The 18,282-nt window shown below is 36.2% G+C and overlaps 1 protein-coding gene and 1 non-coding gene across 2 annotated transcripts; one reads left to right on the top strand and one right to left on the bottom strand.

Moving 5' to 3' along the window:
• Window positions 1–14,433: 14,433 nt before the first annotated feature.
• On the top strand, window positions 14,434–14,832 carry LOC141651423 (uncharacterized). Its single transcript, XM_074459137.1, has one exon. The coding sequence runs from the start codon at window positions 14,434–14,436 to the stop codon at window positions 14,830–14,832; it is 399 nt and encodes a 132-aa protein (XP_074315238.1).
• Window positions 14,833–17,468: 2,636 nt separating this feature from the next.
• Window positions 17,469–17,575, bottom strand: LOC141654574 (small nucleolar RNA R71). The gene has a single exon (XR_012548130.1). It is a non-coding gene; the product is annotated as a small nucleolar RNA R71 (small nucleolar RNA).
• Window positions 17,576–18,282: the final 707 nt, after the last annotated feature.

Raw genomic sequence — 18,282 nt, forward strand, 5'->3', positions numbered from 1 at the left:
TATGCATGCAAACAAATATAACAAAAGAGGAGAAATCATATCCTTACATTGATGTTTTCGGTTTAATGGGCACAAGAGAGATCACCTTTCTCTCTTGTTCTTGAGCTTTCCCTTATGGAAGAACAAAGATCCAAGTATAGGATCTCTCCCTAAGCTTTATACCCAAGGCTTTCTCTTAATTTAATTAATATTACAAGAACTAGTATAATATTAATTAGGTAGAAAATTGAACCAAAATATTTATAAAACACTTATACATTTTCAGTTTTTGGGAAGGAAGAAGATGGGAGTTTTTATCTCACTAAAACTCTTATTTTAGATTGTGTAAAAGAATGAATGAATAATGACATTTCAATATTGTATATGAGGTAAATTAAGAGGAAAAACAATTAGTTTTTCACTCTTAAAAAACCGGACCAAGGAGAGAGGGAGGAGAGCCAATGCATGCCCTCATTTGTCTTCACAATGTATTATAGGGTTGCATGGCTACACTTGCTTTTAATCATTATGTTTACCACTTAAAATGTAAACACAATTTTAGCCTAATTCTCCTCCTATTTTTCGGCACTTTACATAATATGGATTCCATATTATTTTTGTCAATTGTCAATATGTCACATGTCATATGTGACATAAATTTGTTATGTATTTTTAACATATTAAAAATCAACGTATTAATAAAAATACGTCACACACAAAAATCGACTTAGTAATTTCATAATTACTTGTGCCAAAAATTTTACCATTTATAAATCACAACAGATTGTATTTATAATAATTCATTCAATTTCAATTGTTTCTTTAAACAATAATTTCATCCGAGTAATGATACAATTCAATTACTCAGACCGTATCTCATTTAATCACATTTCAATTTGATACGTAAATTTTACTTCCAAAATCGTCCGTCAATTTTCAAGTAATTTAATTAACTCGTAACATTATACGACTAATTAAATAATCAATTAAGAGTGTTGCCCTATAGGTATGACCTAGGGGTCAATCGATCACCACCGTCACACGACAAGAATGTCAAACTCTAGTCAACCAATCATTACCGATATATGTTGACCAGTTTGACAAGAATAATATTACTTCCCAATTGTATTCTTTATAATGAGATTTAAACATGTGATCATCATGATCAATAGTCGTGATCGCATTATTGTCGGAGGACACATATTCCAACAATCTCCCACTTGTCCTCGACAAGTGTGCGTCACCAATTCTCTTGTCCTATTACTATCTCCCACTCAATTCAAGGTGTCTTTCAGGTCGTACTTGCAAGTGATTATATCGAGAGTGGTTTCCTCGATCTGGAGAATAACTGTTTGACCGGATTTATCCACTCTGGATACCTTCCGAGCGTGGCCACGCATTTCCAGTTCATTACTCCTCGAGTGGCCTTGAGATATTGTTTTAACCCTGACAAGGGGATGGACAATTCCTATCGCACTCATTCCCTTCGACTAGCCACAGCCATCATAACCCAAAATATGCCCATTTGACCCCATTTACGAAGGTCGTAGTAACACAAATCAAAGTTAATCGAATCGAGCCATCTTAGGTGAATAGTCTTTAGTCAAAAGAATCGACTCATTTGAATACTATAGCAGCTCTCGCCACGACCAGGCTATATAAATTTGCCAGAACTCTATAAGCGGTCATTAGGCCCGACAAAAAGTTCCTAACAGTCTGCCTATGTGATCGACTAGTCATCTCACATGACTCTATGGCATTTGAACTTGCCATCAATCGCATCACACTCTAGTCACTTCGAGACGTCACCTCATACAAGTGACTATGGGCGAATACCATGCTAATCCGTGTTCACTTTAACGGGGTTCAATTGCCTCTACAACCCGTTTGGATGTAACAAGGTATAATAAAAGAGTTTTAAAGCAAAACTCGAACGACAAATGCGATTATCACATATGAATAGTCAATGCTTGATTACTATTTCATAATCTATAATCTAATTTGATCTTGTATGTAGTTGTTCATTTCAATTCAGTTGAAATGGCATGACTCATCATGTTTAGCCTTTGAGAAGGCTTTGGTTAGTAGGTTTCATCAATTTCTTGTACCTTACTCAACCTTACTACATACTCGTTTTCCTTTGTAATGTATACATTTGCATCACAAAACTTTCTGAGTACGTGTCGAGATCCAATCAAGACATAGGTCCTCTAGCCTAAGAATAGCTCCCACTGTTTTCACAGTGTGTGGGACTCATCCTCTTGCACATCTCATGATTGCAAGTGTACTCAATTTCCGTTATAAATATCTCTTATTGTTCTTTATTGTCCAGAACGATTCTAGAAAATCTACTTCTTAATTAACATAGCCACAATGGTATCTTAACCATTCTAATGTGTTTTGATTATGGTTTTGTCGGAAACCATGCGCAACCTCAATTGTCAATTGTCACTTGTGTAACACCCTTACACAAAATTGCATCATAAACACTTTGCTTTACTTCCTTAATGCTTCTGCATGCACTTAAGGGTAATCTTTATGGCTTACTTGGCAAGGATTACTTAAATTCGATTTTAAAAACAATTCATCATACTCAAAGCATATGAAGTGTTATACATCATTACTCATTTAATTGATCCGGCAAAATGAAGCAAATGGAATCAATCAAATATGTTCAAATTAATTGAACTAGTCATGAATCTTATCAACATAAGACTTCTTATTGACGCTAATATCATGTGGATTTATCTTCATAAATCCGGATATTCAAGATGTATTATAATACTCCAAAAGTCTTAAATCATTCTCAATGATCAATATGTCATCCACATATCGGACTAATTAAAAATTCCGTAACTCCCACTAAACTCCATGTATAAACACAACCTCTCGACTTATCGAGAAATATTTTATCACATGATCAAAATGTTGATTCCAACTCATTGATGTCTTACTTAAGATCCTCTCTTAAGTTTCACATTATCTTAGGATTGCAAGAATCTATAAAACTCATGACATGTATTGAATACATTCCTTCTATTGAAGAAGTGTGTTTTAGATTCACTCGCTATGTATTTCATAATAATGAAACACAATCCCTAAGAATATCCAAATAGACTTAAGCATTTCAATTGGTGCAAAACTCTTTGCAACCAATCAAGCCTTGAAAACTGTCTTTATTAGTGCAAAATCCTTTGTCACTAATCAAGCCTTTATTTCGGATTTTCATGGCTCTAAGCCTTGTATCGAGTTGTGACTTAAACACTCTTATGTAAGTCATTTGTTGATTACTTTCCAGAAGTAATCAACTTGAATCAAACAATTTCTTTTGTAAGTTATAAGCTCTTTACTTTCTTAAAAGCAGCATGAATTCATCATTTTTAACAAGTGACGAATTTAACCTCCTAGGTTTTGAAGAAACAATGTCTTACACAAAATGTCTCATGTAGCCAAGAAAGACCAGTTTCTTGCGACATAACATCTTTGTGGCTCTTGAATAATTTCTCCCACTCTGTCTTCTAGAAATAAACTTGTATTTTAGAAAGACAGCTTCACGAGCCGCAAACCCGTTGTTGTCGTGATAATTGAAAGGGAAAAATGAGCATCTGTTTCTTGTGAAAACTTACAAACATGGTATCCTTACCATTTCATATCTCATATGATTCGATTTAGTGGAAAAATAATTTAGACAAAAATGATAAAATCCCCAAAAGGATCAAGTAACTCAAAGTAACTTGATTGAAGTCCAAACCATATCGAATAGCGTTTGATTTCTTATCCAACCACACATTATTCCATAATGCGTGCTAAGAGAGATTAATTTGTGATACTATATCACATTTCCCTTGGCTTATATCAAAGTCTTCACTTTGATAATCCCATCACGACTAAATCGTGATTCCTTGAATTCTTTAAACTTCTTCAAAGATTTTTCTATTTACCTTATTAAGTGAACACATTAGTGTCAACCTAAATCGTTGGTAAAAGAAAAAGATCAACCTATTTTGGATCAATGATTTATAACCTCGATCTCCTTTTAACCAAAAGGCACGAGACATCTTGCTTTCAATACAAGATACGCATATACCATTAACAATCTAATGGTTTCAAGAGTACTCGATAACTCTTTGCGTTCATCATTCCAAAATCTAAGTTTTAATCTTAGGTTACCAATTTGAGTCTTGCATCATCTTCATGATATATCATTCTAGTTTGGTTTAGAATATAATCACCTTGATGATGGGCTAGCCATACATCAAATCATGGTGTATAGGGTCACAAAAGTGAAACCTGTTTTGTATCTTAACAAATTTGTATTCTTATCTAGAGTTTATGTACTTAATAGTCACAATTAAGTACAACTCCAAACCCGAAAACTAGATTTAGTACACAATGACTCTATCTCTTGACTTCATTGTTGCTAGTCGTCATATTCTAATCATCCTATGTATCAAACATAATGATGAAAACCACCACCGGTTTCTAATATTGACGAAGTAGTACTAGCAAAATTTATGTTTAATCATATAAACATTTAACGAAGAAGGTCCCATTAGATGTCCCACAACTAACTTGTTGATTCTTCAATAATTTGGGGTAGTTTCCTTTTTAGTGTCCAACATTTAAGACAATGGAAACTTTATCGGTCGGGATTGATAGGTTTAGTATCGTTATTCTCAACAACTTTACCTTTAACATTACCTTGTATCAATTCCATTATAATCTTTACTTCTTGAACCTCGTCCTCATCTTAACGGTTTAAGAGAATGCTCCCAATCATTTCAATGAGTCTTTGCTTTGAGAAGCAAAATTGAATTCATGAAGATTACTCTTCATTTGTTCGTTTTAGTCTTGAAACTTTCATTGAAGTGGTTGCGTTATTTTGGTCAATTACGAATTCTTGACAAAACTAATTACCAAAACAATTTATCGCTTCAAGGTACTTAATTCATTTAAGTATATGAAAAACAATCCATTGTAAGTAGATGTGTTAGTCAAGAATCAAAAACCTGTTTGATTAATGAATAACTTTAATCTATACTCTTTACAAGAGATCCTTATCAATGGTTCATTTGAGGTTTTAGAAGCAAATTCATATTTGTCTTTAGTTACGATGTTTTAATGGAGGTTTGAATCAAAAACGAAATGATATCGTATATGAATTGTGGTAAAGAAATAGAACAATATTAAAACGGAATAGTGGAAAACTTAACATTTATCGTTTTATTAATACTTGTAAACAAGTATAGCATTTACATAGTGACCTCTACCCAACTATGATAAATGATTCCAAGATCCAAATTCATATTAACTTGGGCACGGTGGGGCCGATACATCCCTTATCAATATAACTCGGTGGATTAACTCTTTAATCGATTCTACTTTTAGAACTCTTGGTCGATAAAATTACATTAACTTTTATTTTTAGCCCAAAACACATCGACAAGGGCACGGTGGGGCCGATACATCCCTTATCAAATACTTTTGTTGAGTTCAATCCAAATTTCGAATAAATGTGTCCATGATCCAAACCCACATTAACTTGGGCACGGTGTGGCCGATACATCCCTTATCAACATGAATTAGGTGGATTAACATTCATCACCCACTTCCCCTACGTAACAAGGTTTGTACCCCGGTGTGGCCGAGCGCACTCCCTCACGAAATAGGTTTTCATGGTTTCTACTCTTTGGTAAGGCTAAGTCTCAATTGTTTATTTTAGCGAGAGGTCATGTCAATTTATTATCTATCACGTTTTAAGTGAACTAAAGCGGTGAACTACGATAATTATATTTGACACGGTCGATAAACTCGATAAAAAGACAATGCATGTTTAGTTATGGCGATTTAGCAATGCATGTGACATAAAATAAAATGCAAGCATAAAAGTAAATAAATCCTAGTATGGCCATCCTTAAATAGAAAAACTATTTAACTATTACATTTCGGAAACCAACTCCATTGGTCCCTAGAACTTCGGTTGCGGCACGCATCTCGAGGTAACACCGTCTTTATGTATCGCCATTCTTGAAGAAATCCGTCTTTAGGAACTCCGAGAATAAATAAAATTACATAATAAATTACATAATTTCCTATTATACATTTGTAATTAAAATAAAATAAATCTATTAAATTACAAAACGGTGATACGAGATCACAATAAAAATTACAACCGAATCGATATTCCCATACATTTCGGGAAATACCAATTAAAATCTAAGGCCATACTAAGTAAAATTACATAATTCAAAAATTACATAAATTAAAATTATGACAATCATAAAGAAAATGCAGCATTATAATATGTATGAACATGCTCAATTTTATGCTAAATCGCCTTTAAATAGCCAATATCGTATATTATTCGGTTTTTACGGATTTGCGTGATTTCAACATTTTTATAATCACAAAAATACATAAACTCATATTTATGCATAAGTTAATTACCCTAACCTCTTAGGACTCAAAACTTAGTCTTCACTAATAATTTGACCATAATTAACCCATATCTTATAAAATTGTTCATAAATGGACCAAAAATTACAAAAATAAGCTATTAAACTTCAAATAAATCACAAAACTTCGAATAAATTCAAAATTTGAAATTTAAATTCATGAACATTCTGGAAAAATACCATGACACTCATAATGTTCAAAATCTTAGGTTAAAAATTTCGAAATTTTCCGGAAAAACAATGTTGCGGTTTATCGATTTTTACTAAAATAATCATAAAACATGAGGAAAAATTATATTCATTAACTTTTTAATTTTAGATCTGAAAATGATAATAAAAAGCAACATTTGATGTTTTTCCTAAGTCATAGATTATGTTTTATTAATTTTTCACTAATAATGTCACTATTTATGCTATTTTTCTTCAAAAATCCATAAATCATGCAAAAAGACTTCTTTATAGCCAATTATTTTACACACACCTTGTAAAATTGCATGTGACAACATATTAAATTTCTATGACCAGATTCGAAATTTAACTCATATTAACCTATTTTTCACCTAAATCCGAATTTAATAATGAAAAATCCATTTTTCGAGCATAACAAGTCCAAAAATTATGAAAATTTACAGGTTATCTCAAAATAATATATGTGACAACATATCCAAAATCAATGGAAAATTCGAAGTATAGCTAATTTTAGACCAAAAATGACATTTTTACTCATAAAATCACATTTAAATGCCATTATTGTAAATTATGAACAATAAAAATCCGAAAAATTAACCAAAATATCCTAAAACATTTTAGGACCAGAAATATTAACATGCATGTAATAATTTCGTGATATATCATAATAACACAAATTTTACAAGTTTTATTTGTTATTCTTATAACTCGGAAAAACTTTTAACCAATTTGCATGCAAACAACCGTGGCTCATGATACCGATTGAAGGAAATGTAGATTCATATACAAACTAACATACTCATATATGTCGAAATTAATTTGTCATAAAATTAAATACGGATTTTATGCATGCAAACAAATATAACAAAAGAGGAGAAATCATATCCTTACATTGATGTTTTCGGTTTAATGGGCACAAGAGAGATCACCTTTCTCTCTTGTTCTTGAGCTTTCCCTTATGGAAGAACAAAGATCCAAGTATAGGATCTCTCCCTAAGCTTTATACCCAAGGCTTTCTCTTAATTTAATTAATATTACAAGAACTAGTATAATATTAATTAGGTAGAAAATTGAACCAAAATATTTATAAAACACTTATACATTTTCGGTTTTTGGGAAGGAAGAAGATGGGAGTTTTTATCTCACTAAAACTCTTATTTTAGATTGTGTAAAAGAATGAATGAATAATGACATTTCAATATTGTATATGAGGTAAATTAAGAGGAAAAACAATTAGTTTTTCACTCTTAAAAAACCGGACCAAGGAGAGACGGAGGAGAGCCAATGCATGCCCTCATTTGTCTTCACAATGTATTATAGGGTTGCATGGCTACACTTGCTTTTAATCATTATGTTTACCACTTAAAATGTAAACACAATTTTAGCCTAATTCTCCTCCTATTTTTCGGCACTTTACATAATATGGATTCCATATTATTTTTGTCAATTGTCAATATGTCACATGTCATATGTGACATAAATTTGTTATGTATTTTTAACATATTAAAAATCAACGTATTAATAAAAATACGTCACACACAAAAATCGACTTAGTAATTTCATAATTACTTGTGCCAAAAATTTTACCATTTATAAATCACAACAGATTGTATTTATAATAATTCATTCAATTTCAATTGTTTCTTTAAACAATAATTTCATCCGAGTAATGATACAATTCAATTACTCAGACCGTATCTCATTTAATCACATTTCAATTTGATACGTAAATTTTACTTCCAAAATCGTCCGTCAATTTTCAAGTAATTTAATTAACTCGTAACATTATACGACTAATTAAATAATCAATTAAGAGTGTTGCCCTATAGGTATGACCTAGGGGTCAATCGATCACCACCGTCACACGACAGTAATGTCAAACTCTAGTCAGCCAATCATTACCGATATATGTTGACCAGTTGACAGTAACAATATTACTTCCCAATTGTATTCTTTATAATGAGATTTAAACATGTGATCATCATGATCAATAGTCGTGATCGCATTATTGTCGGAGGACACATATTCCAACAGTTTCAGGAGACCGAAAGGAGGATTCAATCAAAGACGTCATTCTACAAGCACGGGTGGTAACAAATAACTGCTCTGGAATTACACCCGGAAAATTTATAAAATACACTTTCTCATTTACTGTTGACTAACTTTTAACCAAGGTAATAAAATATGGGGTATTACAGTCTTCCCCCTTAAAACGAATTTTGACCCCGAAGTTCACCTCACACTCTCTCCTTTCCAATTACACCCTGAATTCTCATCACCGATTCTCAAGTACTCTCTCGAGGTTCTTAATGTCATCATCACTCCCATTATGCCAATATGATTCTCGTCTCTCTCACGAGGCTCACATAAGCTCACACATTTTCCTTTATCGCATATTTTCTCTTTACTCATGCGTTACTCATATGCATACTACGCTCGTTTTCCTTCTTTAGATCCCTAATTGTTACATTCACTCCCCCTAAACGAGAACTTCGTCCCGAAGTTCAACACTCAATAATCATAAGTACTCTCGAAGGACTCATCATCTAATGCCGCAAGCCACCATTTCAAGGGTTTACCAACCGCTACTCTACTACACAAGTCTATAGTCAAATCTTGTAGGTTCATAATACCGTTGATATAAGTCTTAGTGTAACACTCATGCTTTTAGAGCCTCACTCAGTCAGTGCACTCGACCGAGTAGTGTCTCACTCGATTGTAGGGGTCTACTCGATCGAGTAAGTCCTCCAGTTTTTAGGCAGGCTATGGGAGACCGTCACTCGACCGAGTGAAGGGTTTACAATACCCTTTTTTATCAAATCCTTTTCAATGTTTTCGACATTAGATCCCTTATAATAGATACTTGTGGGTTTCGTCATCTATTAAAAACCGTATTTTAAGAGATTCGATTAGTTCATATCAATTCTCTTGGGCTCATTTTGATAAATCGTTTTATGTTAATTCTCTAGTTTCTGTTTTCTGCCTTAACCTTACCTCAGGTTTCAACCTTTTCGTTTCCGACATCGTATACGCATCGTGTTTATAAACCACCTTTATATCTTATTTAACTTGTCTTTTTATCGCTTTATGACGGTCCTTGTACGCATATAATCTAACGAAATCACCTATTTTGAGTCATATGCTAATAATCGACCCTAAAATCAACCAACGAACGATAACTGAAACACGAGTTCGATTTTCACGGTAAGAATCCAACTCGAGAACAGCCGCATAAACTGATGTGCCTCTTCTAGAGGATGCAGTGGATGCTGCGCCTGTTCTGAGTTGGGTTCTGTGTCTGAACTCGTTTTCGTTTTGACATAGGCTTTCTTTTAGGCTTTTAATTAACTATTATCCGTATTATCGCCATATTTTCGGCATATTTCCTATATTTTAAACTTCAATTATCTTAGTCCTTTCATTTTATTTATTTTCTTTTACTCCTAAAATCCCTTTTGAGCACGTTTATGATGTAAATTCAATAGTCGTTGTAATTTATTCATATCATGTAATTTATTGTAATTTTATTTTCATATTTATTTCATATCTTTCTTCTATGATTTATTTATGTGGCCTTTTCACATGTAAATCAACCCAAATTCCAACTTTGACCCCCAATTGAGTGTTAAATTGCTTATCAACCGACATAGTATATATTCACATGCTAGGTTTAAAACATGTTTGTTGCATAGCATGCACACAATTGACAACATATCAAATATAAATAACTTCTCTGATCATTAGTAGAGGCTGCTATCGAGGCGGGTGGGATTAGGTGTTCAAATAAAGAGCTTCCTAATACGTACCCTCATCCCTTACTCAGATATCTGTGAGCATCCGTGTTCATTGGCATTGTGAGAGTCATACTAGACATATAATGCTAAGGGTAACGAATTTCTTAGTGTTCATGTCACTAATTTGTATCTTGACATGACATGAAGTATTCGAACGATTTCAATTTTCCATAAAAATTGGTGGCGACTCCACAAATGCAGGTTGCTCAAACCTTTCACCGGTTTCAATACCTTTCAAATCGGTAACGGCCCATGGCGTTCTTTGTCCAAATAAAGTTCCGTAGGAAAAGTGCCGCTGCCTCTAAATCTAACCAACGCGCGGCACGGGTGGCTTGGTCCACAGGAAGTGGCTAGAGAAGAGTCGAAAATGGAAGAAGCCTTCCAAATGCCATCCATGATGAGGAAATGGATGAAGATCATGAAGTTGATGATGAAGTGCTCAAGAAAGTTGAGGGCTTACTCGCTCCTAAGTACAACTCAAAACTTTGCCTCCCTCACTCAAGTATGCTTTTGTTGGTGAGGGCGAGACTTACCTGGCTATCATCAATGTCAACCTAGATGCTATTCAAGAAGAAAAACTTTTGAAAGTTCTCAAAATCCATAGAAAAGCATTAGGTTATAGCATTGATGGCATAAAGGGTTTAGTTAGAGTCTTTGCATGCATAGGATTGTCTTAGGGGAGGGAAGTCGGCCTAATGTAGAAGGTCTAAGAAAATTAAACCCGAAAATGGCGGGGGTTGTTAAAAATGAGGTCTTGAAATTGTTGAAGGCGGAGATTATTTACCAAATTATGGATAGTAAGTGGGTAAGTCCCATCCACGTGGTCCCCAAGAAAAGTGGGGTAACCATGGTTGAACAAAAGGACAAAAATTACCTACCTACCCGTCCGGTTACCGGGTGGCGCATGTGCATTGATTACCGTAAACTAAATGCCGCCACCGTCAAAGACTACTTCCTAATCCCCTTAATAGACCAAATGCTTGAACGATTGGCGGGGCATGCCTATTATTGTTTCCTCGATGGTTATTCCGGGTTTTTTCAAACCCAATTCACCTAGAAGACCAAGAGAAAACAATATTCACATGCCCCATTGGAATCTATGCTTACCGACGAATGCCATTTGGGTTGTGTAATGCACCCGGCACCTTTTAAAAGTGTATGATGGCTATATTCGCCGATTTCTTGGATAAGAGTATGGAGCTCTTCATGGACGACTTTAGTGTCCATGGAGACCCATTTGATCATGGTTTTATCAACTTATCTAATGTATTGAGTCGATGTGAGGAGCACAACTTAGTCCTCAATTGGGAAAAGTGTCATTTTATGGTAGAGGAGAGAGTTGTGCTTGGTCACATCATATCGATGAGAGGGATAAAAGTTGACGGAGCCAAAGTTGCGGTGATAGAAAACTTGTCACCCCCTACAAATGCGAAAGGGGTGAGAAACTTTCTTGGTATACCTGTCAAAACCTGATCCGACCCAAAAACCGGCCGTAACCCGACCCGGAAATAACCCGGTGTTTTCAACCCGAACCCGAAAAATACCCGAGCCTGTTTTGACCCGTAAATAGTGGGTCGAAACTCGACCCGTAAAGGGTTGACCGTTGGGTCGAGACAATATATCTTCCTTAAAAATGATAATGTCAAATTGGTATTGACTTATAAAATTTTAAGGAAAGATATGTATATATACGGAATGTCACGTCATCACCTTGAACCATATGCCACGTCATCACATCAAAGTGTGTGACACACCGTCACTTTCACCATATTATGTCGATCCGTATTCTACGTCAGCACTGCCATGTCATCCTTTCAGGCGACATGCCACGTCATCACCTTGAAGTGTGTGCCACGCTATTACTTTCACTCGTGTTACATCGAATCGCATTTCATGTCGGCACTGCTACGTCATCACTTTGATCACATGCCACATCATCACTTCAAAGTGTGTGCCACACCGTCACTTTCATCTTATTACGTGGAACTGCATTCCACGTGAGCATTGCCACCTCATCACCTCTGATTACGTGTCACGTCATCATTGTCATCTTATTTGAGTCTCACTGTCGTACTTAGCGAGTTAGTGAGGGTAATGATGATGATGACGAGGTGGTGATGGCGAGAATGGTGACAATTAAGTTGACTAAGACGAGCAAGATGAGAAAAAACATATAAATAGTAGGAATTACGATATAAAAGAAGTTTTAAAAAATGATAGAAAAAGATGTTGATGTTCCCGTTTTTTTACCCGAACTCGACCCGAAACCTGTATCGAACCGTTCGTATAACGGTGTGATATTGAAAATATTAAGCAAAAAATGTTTAATCTTACTAATATTATATATTAAACTAGATAATACTAAAAATTTAAGAATAATTATGCGTTTATAAGTAGAATTAAAGAAAATGATTTTTTTAAAAAGGCGTTAATCTGACCCGTTCTGACCCTAAACTCGACCCAAAACCCATATAAACCCGTATTTTTCAAACCCGAAATAGACCCGACCCGTATTTTACCCGAACCCGAAATGACCGAACCCGTAACCCGTCTGTTTGACAAGTCTATTTCCTGGTCACGCCGGCTTTTATAGACGGTTTATCAACGACTTTTCAAAGATTGCAAAACCGTTAACTTCACTTCTCCTGTATTTGATCAACTTTTCCTTGAGTCCTTTAATAGGTTGAAGCTTGCATTAGTGACTGCTGCCATAATCCGAGCACCGGATTGGAGTTTCCCTTTCGAGATCATGTGTGATGCTTCCGATTATGCCGTACAAGCGTTTTTGGGGCAAGTTGTGGATAAGAGACACCATGTCATTTACTACTCAAGCAAGACACTTGATCAAGCTTAATGCAATTACTCCACAGCCGAGAAGGAAATGTTGGCCATTGTCCATGCCATTGAGAAATTTCGGCCATATCTAGTGGGTTCGAAGGTGGTAGTTTACACTGACCACACCGCCTTGAGATAATTGATGGTGAAGAAGGATGCGGAGCCTTGACTCTTGAGGTGGGTTTTTCTACTTCAAGAATTTGATCTTGAAATTAGAGACAAATACGGGGCTGAAAATGTCGTGGTTGATCACTTGTCAAGACTTACGGTCGATGATCATGGAATCAAAGATGAAAGTGGATCCAAAAATTAATGACTAAGGGAGGATAGCCTAATGGTGATAAGCGGAAAGGTGCCATGGTTTGCGGACTTGGCAAAATATTTGGTCAGTGGATTTATCCCGGATGAGCTTGATGCTAGAGAAAGGAGGAAGCTAAAACATAATGCTAGGAGATATTTTGGGATGACCCTCAATTGTTCCGAAAATGCGGTGATAGTATGTATAAAAGATGTGTTTCAAGAGAGGAGGTCATGGAAATAGTGGATAGGCTCCATAACTCGGCCTATGGTGGGCACTTGGCTACTTCAAGAACAATTTCCAAGGTACTACAAGGCGGGTTCTTTTGGCCCTCCATGTTCAAAGATATACACTTCTTAGTTAAATTTTGTGACGCTTGCCAACGAACCGGCAATTTTGGAACAAGGAATGAGATGCCACTCAACAATATACTTGAAATTGAGCTATCTGATTGTTGGGAAATCGACTTTATGGGTCCATTTCCAAACTCATGTGGGAATGAATAAATCTTGGTGGCCAGCGATTATGTTTCCCAGTGGATCGAAGCGGTATCATCCCCTACTAATGATTCAATGGTAGTGATGAAGCTTTTTAGGAATACAATTTTCCCAAGATTTGGAACCCGAAGAGTAGTCATAAGTGACGGAGGATCTCACTTCCGAAAGAGCACTTTTAAAGCCTTGTTGGAATCTCATGGAGTGCGACATAAGACCGTCCTTGCCTATCACTCTCAAACAAATGGTCAAGTGGAGGTCTTTATTCGCCAAATCAAAGCTATATTGGAGAAGGTGGCCAACAAGAGCTGGAAAGATTGGTCACAAAAGCTCCCCCCGATGTCTTGTGGGCTCTAAGAACGGCGTATAAAAGGCCAATTGAGACAACAATGTACAAGCTTGTTTATGGCAAGGCTTGTCACTTACCCGTCAAACTAGAGCGCAAGGCATGGTGGGCCTTGAAGGAGATGAACTTTGATATTGATGCGGCCGGTGAAACAAGATTCCTCCAAATGAGTGAGTTAGAGGAATTACGAATGGAAGCTTATGAGAGCTCAAGGATCTATAAAGATCAAACAAAGAAGTGGCATGATGCCAAAATTGTTGACAAGAAGATAAATATGGGAGACCTAGTTCTCCTTTTCAATTCAAAGGTTAAAGTGTTCCCGGGAAAGCTTTGTTATAGGTGGTCGGGCCCTATTAAAGTGATATACATCTCACCCTATGGTGCATTTGAGCTTTGGAGCAAAGAAGGTGGAAGCTTCAAGGTTAACGATCAAAGGGTATAGTGGTATTACCAAGGATATGAAAGAGGCACCATAGAAGTACTCTACCTCAGGGACCCCCTCCCCTAGGAGGAGTCGGATTGAAATCTTTTCCCAACAATGATAGGTTTGGTGGAGTTCCTCAAGAACCGCCATTTTTTTTGTAAATATTGCATGCATTTAGATAGGACATGAGTGCATTTGGGTCAATTTTTAACTTGTGCAAATTGGATTTGGTGACGGTTGTCACGTGAAAGTAATTCGGTGGAAAAATGAGGAACACAAGCATAACCTTCGTTTGGCCCAATTCCCGACATGATTGATTTGACTCATATTTGTTCACATTTAGTCCCCGAACTAGCCTCGTTCCTATGCTTTCTAGTGCTTATTAGGGTCGTTTCTTATCTTTAGTTCCCTACTTTGCATATTCTTTGAAGTTTTGTGTCCTTGGTAGGAGAGGATTGCTAGCCTTACATTTATGGAGCAAAGTAGAGCTAAATGGAGTGCATCTAATGACCAAGCATCAAAGAGGAGACCATTACAAAAGACCTAAGTGAATAAATGAAGTAGAATGGGGAATAATGAAGACCCCCACGACCTCCCAACAATCCCCACGGATCCTTAGGCAGTCAAAGAAGAAGAAGAAGAGCTGATCAAAGATCCGGGCGTCCCGAGCCCAGTTCGGGCGTCTCAAGCCTCAATCCGGGCATCTCACCTTCAGGTCGAGCGGATCCCTGGGCAGCACGAGTTTGCTTCAATGTCAATCCGGACGGCTCCTTATAGGAGTTGCAAAGCACTAATCTTCTTCTTAGGGACTTAATCGTCATTTAAACCCTTAGTTACCCTAATACTTGTACTTAGTATAAATACCCTATTGTGTTAGGGGATTAATCACCAAGTTATAATTTAGCATTAATCAAGTTTAGATATTACTAATCAAGTTGTATTCACTCAATTCAATATTAATCAAATCTTAATTTCTCTTTAATCATTCAAGTGTTCTTAGTTTTAGTTGGGTAATTTGAAGACTATTTGGGTTTATTGAAGACTTGACAACTCTTCATCATTCATCAAGTGTTCTTATATTATTCTTTGCTTATTATTTGGATCATCATTAAGTTCGTATAATTCCTTTTACCCTTGCTTAATTATTGCTTTACTCATTCATCCTGTTTAACTTTGCTAATATGATTGACACCTTTATTAGCAGGTTTACCATAATCATGAGTGAGTAGTCTCCTAGCATAGGTTAATGGGGATTAGGGGAACTAAAACATGGGGGTAGATCCATACTTAATCTAATATGTTTTCATAAGAGTGCTTGCTTGTTGTAGTGTCAACTTATGCACATATTATGCTTGATAAATTGCTTGATTGAAAACCTTGCATGCATACATCTCTTATCTATTCAACAAGACTTGTAAGATATAAACTAACTCGAGTCTTGTTAGACCATGCATAAAAGTGAATAGGAAGAAACTAAGTCGACTTTTAGGTGTTGTACAGTCTTGACCGACTCGGCTCCGGGACCTAAATCTTCCTAGGAATTGTAAGACATAAACTAACTTGATTCCACTACAACAATAATTTGCTTGCAACTATGTAAACATGTTTGTATGATCACCACCATGAATCCCCTGTGAATCCATGACACTTTAGTGCCTTAATCTATTGTTTGCAAACCCCTACTTTACTTGCTTGTTTTACTTCCATTTCTTTACATTGCATTCTTAAGTAGTGTAGTTTGATACCTCAAATCTCAACCCAATTTGTGATACCCTAAGACATAACTTTCTACAACCGATAACTTAATTCAATACCCGTCCTTTGGGATCCGACCTTTACTTACCACACTACTAAGAGTAGTTTGTTTAGTCTATAAATATTATTTTGGTTGGTTAGCTTAGACAACAAAGTTTCGAACCGTACCAAAAATGGCGCCGTTGCCGGGGACGGTGTTCAATTGAATTGTTATCATTTGTTGTTTTTAGTTGTGTCTTTCTTAACCTTGGGGAAGTTAAACTCCTCAAGGTAGTTTTAATTGTTTTCTAGTTGTTTGCTTTTTGCATGTCTAGGAGATCACAAGGTAGAATTTTGCCTATTGATCCCTAGATTGAAAGGACCTTGACAAATATTAGAAGAGTTGTTAGAGGAACTTCAATAAGTTTGGGTATTGGAGAACTTGTGAGCATTGGTGTTATCTAATTGGATACTGTTGAGTTTACCAACACTTTGCAAGAGAAGGTGAGGAGAACCCAATTCAAAACCAACCACAAAACCAACCCACAATACCTAAATTTTCATCTCATTCCATACCAACCGAGGAGAACCTACCAAATGGTACTCCAACACCACCTCACTTAACCGGTAATTTCATTGCCAAATCCGCATTCATACAATTAGTTGAGAGAAGTCAATTTGGAGGGATGCCTAGTAAAGATCCCCATCTACATATGGAGACTTTTTGTGACTATTGTGATGCAATCTCTCAAACCGGAGTGACCCAAGACCAAATTCGATGGGTGTTGTTTCCTTTTTCCTTGATCGGAACCACAAAGCAATGGTTAAAGAGCCTAGACAAGGCTACCATTGGTATTAATTCATGGAAGAAGTTAGCACTTGCCTTCTAAAAGAAGTTCTATCCTCCGGAGAAGACTAACATGTTGAGGGCCCAAATCACCGGGTTCAAGCAAAGGGATGAGGATTCATTATATGAAGCATGGGAGAGATTTAAGGATACTTGTTGCTCTTGTCCTCACCATGGACTTAGTGAATTGCTCCTTGTTCAAAAGTTTTGGAATGGCTTATATGAAGACTCACGAAATGTGCTTAATATGGGCTCCAATGGGAGGTTCACCGAGGTTGATGACAACCAAACATGGGCTAAAATTGAAGAGATGGCAGTTCATAATTCCCAATATAGTAGGCCACTAAATGCCACTAGAGGAGGGAAGTATGAGGTGGATTCCATCACACAATTGGGTGCTCAACTAAGTGCTCACATCGACACTATAAACTTGAAGTTTGAGAAAGTCATGACCAAGCTTGATGAAGCTTCCCAATCACCAAAACAACATGTCAATGTTATGATGGCAACATCCTCAATCCCAAATGGAGTGTGTGAAAGTTGTGGAACCTTGGGACATGATCAAAACGAGTGTAGAGGAACAAGTGAATGCTTTTCAAGCATACAAAAATGGCACACCTTATTCCAACTACTATAATGAGAATACCAAGTTCCATCCAAATCTTTCATACAAGAGCCAAAATGTCTAAAATACTCAACCCACATATACACCTCCTCCAATGAGAAATACTACTCAAAGACCATACTACAATCAACCCAATGACCAAGCTTTTGAAGTTCAAAAAGCGGTCCTCCAAATGCAAAAGAGCCAACAAGATTTCTTTGCTCAAATGCAAAGGGATAGTCAAGCCAAAGAGACTACCATCAACAATATCCTTGCTCACACC

Source organism: Silene latifolia, chromosome 4, assembly GCF_048544455.1.
Source record: "Silene latifolia isolate original U9 population chromosome 4, ASM4854445v1, whole genome shotgun sequence".
In the NCBI taxonomy this organism is placed as follows: domain Eukaryota; kingdom Viridiplantae; phylum Streptophyta; class Magnoliopsida; order Caryophyllales; family Caryophyllaceae; genus Silene; species Silene latifolia.